Source organism: Montipora foliosa, chromosome 6 (assembly GCF_036669935.1).
Source record: "Montipora foliosa isolate CH-2021 chromosome 6, ASM3666993v2, whole genome shotgun sequence".
Taxonomy (NCBI): Eukaryota; Metazoa; Cnidaria; class Anthozoa; order Scleractinia; family Acroporidae; genus Montipora; species Montipora foliosa.
This window is the reverse complement of record NC_090874.1, coordinates 8,076,089-8,085,288: the sequence shown is the minus strand read 5'-3', so window position 1 is coordinate 8,085,288 and position 9,200 is coordinate 8,076,089. Positions and strand designations below refer to the sequence as shown.

General features: G+C 41.1%; 1 protein-coding gene across 2 annotated transcripts in view; it reads right to left on the bottom strand.

Annotated features, from left to right (window-relative positions):
• Positions 1 to 5,158: 5,158 nt before the first annotated feature.
• The window catches only part of LOC138006580 (vacuolar protein sorting-associated protein 51 homolog), a 20,782-nt gene continuing 16,740 nt past the window's right edge, over positions 5,159 to 9,200 (bottom strand). For both annotated transcript variants that reach the window (XM_068852998.1, XM_068852999.1), the window contains exons 19-24: positions 9,070 to 9,200; positions 8,629 to 8,695; positions 8,268 to 8,394; positions 6,392 to 6,504; positions 6,060 to 6,138; positions 5,159 to 5,332 (exon numbers count right to left, since the gene is read on the bottom strand). The exon at positions 9,070 to 9,200 is cut by the window's right edge and continues 26 nt beyond it. In XM_068852998.1, the coding sequence (XP_068709099.1) occupies positions 5,303 to 5,332; positions 6,060 to 6,138; positions 6,392 to 6,504; positions 8,268 to 8,394; positions 8,629 to 8,695; positions 9,070 to 9,200 (547 nt within the window). In that variant the 3' untranslated portion in view covers positions 5,159 to 5,302. The remainder of the gene's footprint in view (positions 5,333 to 6,059; positions 6,139 to 6,391; positions 6,505 to 8,267; positions 8,395 to 8,628; positions 8,696 to 9,069) is intronic.

Genomic DNA, 9,200 nt, shown 5'->3' with positions numbered 1-9,200 from the left:
CTCCAAGACGAGGTTATTTATCACCAGGTAATTCCATCATTTTGGAAATAGCAGCTACTTTATTATTCACCGGTGTCACAATTTTTTGCTGATTTTGGGGCTCATTTTGTTGAAACTCAAGCACGCTTCCAACAGACCTGTTTATTTTCATGAAACCTTTCCTGCTTACAGAGCAATACTAAAAATATCCTCCCGTATCACGTTTCAACCTTAAGCTTGAAAATTCAATACACAACATGATATTATAATTCACAAAGGCAGAAAATATCATAGAATCCTTTACCAGCGAAACATTTTATTGAAACAAACAAACATAAGATGCACTAAAACGCCATTCGCGTTGCAATGACTTTCGACGCCATTGCTGGTTAACGAGAATAACAAACTCACGAGGCAGAATGTATATTTATATTTAATTAAGTTAGCACAACAGAAAAACGCTAACCTCATTTTGACACGAAAATGCTTTACTATTGCCATAAAAACTATCCAGTTAGGCTCGCATATTATAAAACATGATGAATTCATAAAGGCCACCTTTTCCAGCGAACAATTTTTTGAAACAAACAACATATTTGCTATTAGAGGCAAAAACCCCTTCCTATTTCATTACGTGCGTGAAGAGAAAAAACTCAATCGTGTCAAATATGCGCAATATTACAACAAACAAAAATTTCAGGATCAAACCGTTTCCATGACGAACCTCTTCCTTGAATAATGAAGCACAAAATAGACGACAAGCTTTCTTTCAAGTAATTCCTGGCTGTCACATTTCCAATTTTTTTTACGTGAAGACTGTGCAGAATTGATCACAGATCCACTTAAGGTGTTCGATTCGTTCTCTTTCTTTGTTGAACTTATAAGTTATCAGAGAATTTTCCATTTGGTTTCAGTGTTCTACATAACAGCACACTTGGCAAAATCTTAGAAATGCAGCTCACTTTGATTTCGGCTCGACGGGCGACAGATTGTTGTCGAAGTCCATTACTCGTCGCTTTTAAGATTCCACCGCCTGTCTTGTTCAGTATCCAAATCACTTGCCATTCATGAGCTTCATAAGGGTATATTTTGTTCAAAGATCCACTAAAAGGCCATTCGCGTTACATGACTTTCGACGCCATTGCCGGTTAAGTTTATCATTCTACTGTGTCCACCAGAGAAATCTACGCATTTCACTACCCTCCCTATCCAAAGAAAATACGCGCAGAAGGCTCTATGCACAAAGATACCACTTAGCAGGGGAGTGACAGGCAAGACTTTTACCGACACGGAAAAAAAAAAGAAAAAGGAAAAAAAGAAAACAAATAAAACAAACAAATCCCACCCACTTTCCGACTGGGATTGCGATACTGGCAACCCAGTAAAAATGCATGGTTACCCCCAATTTTCTTTTTGGATACTAACAGTACTTACTAAGATCTACTTTCTCCAGATAGTTTCAAACCGCGCAAAAATATCCCTGTATTAGTAAGCATCACCGATAGGAAATCCGTGTATCTCGAGATGCGCAGAACGTATGCGCAATAACAATAGTAGGCACCTTCCTTTTAAAAAACACTTTCCCGTCGCCATGAGTTCAGCGAAAAACAGACTACTAAATAAACCTTTTACATTTGTTGTTCTTATCTATTTGTTGGTTAAAAAAGGAAAAATAATCATGCGGCACGCATTCCTTTGCCGTACTTCGTAAAACAGACAGAATAATCGCGCAGTACTGAGATAGCACTGAGTTTTATTTTGCAGTGACGTTTTCGTTGACGTTACCGTACTACACGGCCAACGTTTGAATAAAATGCGTGCCAGACCTGCAGCACGATTATTTTTTACTCCTTTAACCAATGATATTCTTGTTTATGGCGTTATCGTAGCCGTAGCTGCTGGGGCTAGTTGAGGGCATAGTACCGCTTTTAAGCCGCGGCTGCACGTGCGATTTTTTTGGAAAATTGTCGCGTTGCCAACGAGCAGTGGTGGCTACAACTTGGCGACAAATTGTTTTTGCATGCGATTCGCATCTGATTGGCTCGATGATACAGCACGATTTTCGAGAGACAAACATTTCTCCTCAAGTTCTTCGATAACTCTCTCTTTTTTGCATATAGATGATTCCAGTTTCTCACACCTCCCTTTGTATTCACAAAGTTCGGCGTTAACAGCAAATTCCTCTCGATTTTGGCAATTTATCGAAAGCAGATTAGAGTTGGCTTCTACCTTTTTCTGTAGAATAAGGAGGTCAAGTTTTATACCTTCCATTTCAGCAACTAATTCAGTATTAGATCTCTCTTGACTGGAAAATACTGGTCCCGCTTCGGCTACCCTTGGTTGATTAGCATAAATGTCGTTGGCTTCAAACAACAATGGATTTACTTGTTCGACCGTTGAAGAGACATTCGAGCCCGTTGAATCGGTTCTCCCTGCGTTGTCTCGAACAAGTTTGGTCAAGCTGCCTTTTAAAACGGGTCCATCTCGCCCCTGGAAGGCGAGAGTGAGTTGCTTTTTACTGTACCAAGTAATAGTGAGGTTGTTGACAGAGCTTTTAAATTGTTTCGAATTTCCGCCGGGCGACGACCATTTGCCTTGTTGTTTCAAACCCTTCTCAACGAAATGTTTTAGGGATTCAAGATCACTAATCCACGTTAACTTGTCACCTTTGAGCTGAAGGTATTGTAAATAAGAGCCGTCGAAGTTAAGCGGGAGAGACTCGTTATCTGTCATCATGTCCTCGATAACTCGATAACCCCTGGACGCGTCACAAATTGTCGCGAATGTAGGGCAAAGTGTTCTAACGCGGCTACACGAGTGACAAAGTCGCGAAAAACTCAACTCATGCAATTTCTGGCGATTTTTTTTCTGCGATTTTTCGCCAGCTGTCGCATCACCTGTACGAGGGTGGCTACACGGGCGCTGGCGACGCGACAATTTTCAAAAAAATCGCAAGACGATCGCAAGCAAACTCGCTTAGCCGCGGTTTTAGAGTTGAAGGAACGACGACGTGTTGCACGTGCGGCGCACAAATCCCGTGCATTTTGACGTACTCCGCAGAGACAACGTGAAATCACCAAATTATAGCTTTTGACGAATACGTGAGCATACAACAAAGAACCATTCATTTTCCAAACCGTTCGTACACATCCAGTTACAGGATAGTTTGCTGGTATTGTACAACGTAATCAAGATGGAATAATCGCGAAATAGCCCAGGGTTATCTTTTGGAGTGACGTTTTCGTTGCCGTTGTCTTTGCTTCACGCAAGGAAGACGCCAACGAGAACACGACGTCGTCTAAAAATAGTAGGAAGCTTTAGCAACGACAACGGCGACGTCAACGAGAACGTCACAAATTTGCATATTTAGTGGCCAAAGACAATAGCTTTGCACGTTCTGCACATGCGTTTTTCATTTTTGTCTATTTCTTTGCCGTCGTCAGCAAAACCACAACGTGAGATGACCAGATTTGAGGTTTTAAAAAGGACGTCGGCATTTGAATATAAATTTTCATTTCCTCCCCTAAATAAAGCGCCGCTCATAACGTTTTTATTCCTGAGGGATTGCCATACCTTTCTCACATTAAAAAACTTGGAATAGTCGTGAAGTGATGTCAATAATGAGAATCTCTGTTTTGTGAAGTCGTTTTGCCGTTTCCAAGTTTTTTAATGTGAGAAAGGTATGGCAATCCCTCAGGAATAAAAACGTTATGAGCGGCGCTTTATTTAGGGGAGAAAATGAAAATTTATCTTCTAATGCCGACATCCTTCTTAAAACCTCAAATCTGGTCATCTCACGTTGTGGTTTTGCTGACGACGGCAAAGAAATAGACAAAAATGAAAAACGCATGTGCAGAACGTGCAAAGCTATTGTCTTTGGCCACTAAATATGCAAATTTGTGACGTTCTCGTTGACGTCGCCGTTGTCGTTGCTAAAGCTCCCTAGTATTTCCTGTTATTGTAATAATGTCGTCATAACTCCATGTGGTTCGGAATGGAAAGTGTGTATCAACATTGCAGAAATAAAATTGGCATGAACGATGTGGTTGTTTGGGAAAAAAATTGAATGTTTCGTTAGGTTCTCACGTCCTCTACACAACCTTAGGGAGCTTACACAAAGACGACGACGTGAGCCAAGGAGAACGTAGTCTTAAAATATTATTTCCCGTTATTGTAATAATTTCGTTATAACCCCAAGTCGTTCGGAATGGAAAGTGTGTATCAACATTACAGGAGTAAAATTGGCATGAACGCTGTGATTGTTTGAGAAAAAAATTAAAATGTTCCGTCAGGTTCCTCACGTCCTCTACATAACCTCAACTTTGATCAATTCACATCGTTGCCAGGACGAGAACGGCAAAGAAATGTACCAAAATGCAAAAACGCACGAGCAGGGCGTGCAGAGCTATTGTTTTTGCTCATTAAACCCATTGTTTTGTGGCGTTCTTGTAGCCGTCGTTCTTGCGTAAGCGAGGATACCTAAACTTCGAGCTAGGATTCGAGCTAGGATCCGAGCCAGGATTCGAGCTAAGATGAGCTTTCTCCGCTATTTATTCTCGAATCCCTCGGTTAGGTTAGGTCTACTTAGGTTGGTTCTAGTCTAGTTAGGTCTAGTTAGGGTTAGGGTAGGTCTCGGTTAGGTTAGGTTAGGTCTTGGTTAGGTCTCGAATCCTGGCTCGGATCCTGGCTCGGATCCTGGCTGGAATCCTGGCTGGAATCCTGGCTCGGATCCTGGCTTTATTCTTAGTTTATCTCTGCGTAAGCTACCTTTTAACTCCCTATTAACGTCGTCTTGGACATACCTCTCCATTTTGGCGCGAAACTCGAATGTAGCTCGGCTACAAACAGACTGCAAAGTCGAATCCACTAGCGGTGAATTCAGCAAAAATCCATTCCGTTTTTGGAATGCGGCGTGCTTTTCCAGTTTGCAAAACCTTGTTTAAATTTTACTTGAATCCAAAACCGAAGCAGAAATACAAAGAATAGAGCCATGATAATGAGCTATCGCTTTCAACCGTCACCATCTCATTTGAAGTCAATTAAGTACACCGTCTAATGTTTTCTCTATAACGCGAATAATCCCGCCAGCTGGGCGGTGCCAGGCAAATTGCTCAAGGAAATTTCGCAAAACGATAACGTGAAATGACCAACGACAGATTGTCGCTTAGTTTCCACAGAATGCTCGATAATTTAGTTACTCTCTTTAATTCATTCGCGCCATTAGTCATACAGCATAAGTCACAAAAGGTCAGTTCCTGCCCGATGAATGAAAAAATTTAATTACGGTAGAAAAGGTGGCTTGGTTGGTGTTTTTCTTGCCTTGTCAACCTCTTTCACAAATCACTTCGATCACCTGTTGATTAAAACAGTGATTCTCTATTGAAACGTCAAATGCAACATTTGCAAAATGGTATTGAGAATAGAACAGAAACATTTCCCTTTAATGACCATCACGTAATTGCGTTGTCCATGTTCTTACGTAACCAAACATAAAAGTTTGAGAATAAAGATAATGGTCATACCACAGTTATTAGTTTTAATGTTTTACATAGAGCGAGTTTCAATCGAGTGTCGTAAAACCAAAACCAAAGTAATTACTTTTGCCAATGAAAAAGGACGGAGACAACTCGGTAAACCAATCAAAACTCGAAGTAATTACACGTAGCCGACACAAAGCGCGAGAAAGGTGCACGCGCCAGCCACGATTGGTTTTGGTTTCACGTCTGATTGGTTGAAAAAGTGGCGCGAGAACTTTGAAGTAATGCAAAACCAAAGCAATTCGCTACTTACTTTTGACAATCCAATTGAAAACCGTTCTATAGCTCCCATGAATCTCTTTATAGCTCAGTGGAAGAGTATCCGAACTAGTTATCGGAAGGTCATAGGTTCGACATCTACGAGGAGCCCTCGGGTTTTTTCCGAGTATCCCCGAGCCATCCTCGAAAAATTGCATTTCTTCATTCATCTACCGCGTTTAACATTAACCATCCCGTTTTCTTCCACAATAATTATTGTTAGCAGCCCATGGAGAGCACTAAGGAGAATATGAGCGATTTAGCATGACTTGATGTTGTACTCACACTGGGCTCCATGAGTTCCGTTGAGATGCATCTGTTAACAGCACTGTTGACCACCTCTTCCAACATAAAGTGCACCAAGCTAAGGATCAAAAATGGCGTAGTTTTCAGTTGAGTGTCTTTGACCAATCACAACAAACAAGGACAATCAAACGAGCCAATCATAACGCAAAACAACTATATGCAGCCGGCGCCAAAGAGCGGGAGAAAGTGCGTGCAAGCAAGTCAATTGCTTGCTATTTTTACTTCTGATTGGATAAAAGTGTGGCGCGAGAATTTCGACCTATAGCGAAATCAGTGTAGACATTACAATAGAAGCGATAGGAGCGACCTACTTCTCATCTGACACAAATCTCCAGAGGTACATCTGTAGATAGTGTGTGTCCACTTGTATTTGCTGAAGACCGTATTTTCCGAATGTACGCAGTCTTACACACTCTAGGAGGGTCTGCAAACAAAAACACCGGGTGGACATTAGAGAATGTGATGTCCTGGAGCAAGATATCGCTGGCTGAAATCTATAATAGAAAACTACATAGACTGGAAATGGTCATTTTTTCGAACCGTAAGTAGTTTTTTACGAGCTCGAACAATCAGCCAAAGGTTTCAACTATGAAACACCTCGATGACACCAATGACAACGCACGAGTCTCCTTCAATTTAGTGGTGGAGCATCCGAAGTCATTGCTGGGTTTTCTACAAGGAGTACTCGGACATTTGGCCGAGTATGACGAGTATGCATGTAGACTACACTCGATGATAGATTCATCATTTTGTTCATTCCACGCGCGGAAAAACAAACTTATGCCGCTTATGGTACTTATTCAAGAAAAACAAAACGAAACTTACGTGGTTTCGTTCAAGGGGGTTGTTGGTAGGACTGATAAATGACCTCTCACACAAACTGGTAGCTATGCCTAGTCGACACCTATGGCATGACATTTTTTTGTAATCTTAAGAAATAAAACGTGCAATTTGTAATGAAACATTTAACACATAACAAAAATAAAGTTCTAGAGAAAACTACTTAAACCCCAAGACTCGTACAAACGACTACCGAAAATAAAGAACCATTCTGAAAATTTTGGTGTGGGATAATAGGGACTTTACGATCTACAACGCGGTCGTCAACGAGAACGCCACGAAACAACGATATCATTGGTTAAAAGGGAAAAGTAATCGTGTTGCACGTGCGGCACGCGTTTTAACACATTTTCGTGCGGTACTCTGCACAACAACGACGTGAAATCACCAAATTTGAGTTTTTGACGACAACGCGAGCGCACAAATGCAAATCTTGTATTCTCTATTTTTACTATGAAACCGCTCGTACCAATTTATTTTTAGGATACTTCGCCCACATTGTACGACGCTTACGAGATGGCCAAACCGCGAGAAACGTACGATAGTGCAAAGTTATATTTTAAGGTGACGTTTTCGTTGACGTCGCCGTCGTAGATCGTAAAGTCCCTAATGGTAGCCTGCGAACACAGACGTATTTCCGGCGGTCGTTTTTCGCAGGCTATGATAATGGCGGATACATTTTGTTTTCCCATTTATGACCAGGTGATGTTACTCTGGGGAACAGTTTCTTTCAAATGTCGTCTTATGCATGTGAATAGGGAGCTTACGAAACAACGACGCCGACGGCAACGACGACGCTACAAAACAATAGGTTTAGTGAGCAAAAACAATAGGTTTAGTGAGCAAAAACAATGGCTCTGCACGCTCTGCACGTGCGTTTTACATTTTGGTACATTTCTTTGCCGTCATCTCCTAAATGACGACGTGAAATGACCAAATTCAAGGTTCTGTTGAGGACGTTAGCACAAGACGATGAATTTTCAGTTCTCTCTCTACGCTTCCAACCCACTCATACAAGTTTAATTCCTCGATAGTTACTAAACATTTTTAACGCGAAACGACATGAAATAGTTTCGTAGTGATACGAATAACGCGAACTCGTATTTTTAAATGAAGTCCTCGTAGCCGTCGTCGTCCTCGTTTCGTAAGCTCCCTAATATGTATGCATAACTAATGAAAAAACAAAAGGAAAATTCCCTTGGGAAGATCACGTGGTCTGAAATGGGAAAACAAAACGTACAAGCTAAAGAGGTCCATTCTACTTAAAGATGAAACGTCGGACAAGTGGTTTGTAAAATAACAAACCAGCTTTATGCACTAGTTTCGCATAGTTTGAATATGACCTACCTTTAATCCGATTTTAATTATGCCCGTCAACACAGAAACTTTGGAGAACTCCACAGAGCTGAAGATCTCAATTCTTTCCGAGAAGAGTTTTTGGATGTTACTGAGGAGACTAGAATCGAAGGCCGTGCTGAAAAAGAAATCACAAACACAGATTGGTTAGCGCGTTCACAAGTCTGCAAGGGTATTCGATCGCTTCGTACCCAAGTCGATCGATTCGCACCAGGTCCTAACAGTAAATTGATTCTGACCCAATTTTCAGTTGATCAATGCCTATCGAATGGTAGTAGAAAACCGGTGCTATCAGCCTTTTGAACAGCTGAAATCAGGAAAATAAGAATAACTTTCTCAAAAATTGAATTACTTGGCAGTGTAACTCCACTGTGAACGACTCGGCTTGGATTGGTAAGTGTAGGTGAATTTACTAGAATCTGAAACAAGAAAAAGAAAAATTCCACTTCAGTTAATTTACTCATACTATGGAAATAAAAAGAGAACGAAACATCTTGCTGATTCAAGTGTAGGGGCTTGAGATGTTCAAAAATTTCCTTTGTTTCACTTTCTCGATGGTTTGATAATCGCCCTTTATTCAGCCAATCACAGCAAACACAGTCAATGAGTTGACCCAATCAGGGCTCGAGGTGAATGCATGCAGCTCGCGTCACGTGCGATAAACTAAGCATAAGCAAATCAAAATGTTTGTTTCACGTTTTATTAGGTTTGATTGGGTGAAAAAGAGACTTGATAAGTTTCAACCAATCAGCACCTCCCAAGGCTTTTCCCGGCATTCCAACGAACTTCAAACCTGAGCTATGTGCTTTGTGGACTCCCTCCTCGTACAGTTGACCGACTTGACTATCAATGGCTGTTACGTCTTCAACAATGCGCTTCATGACAGCACGTACATTGCGCGGTTCAATCGTGTTTATCCAATCA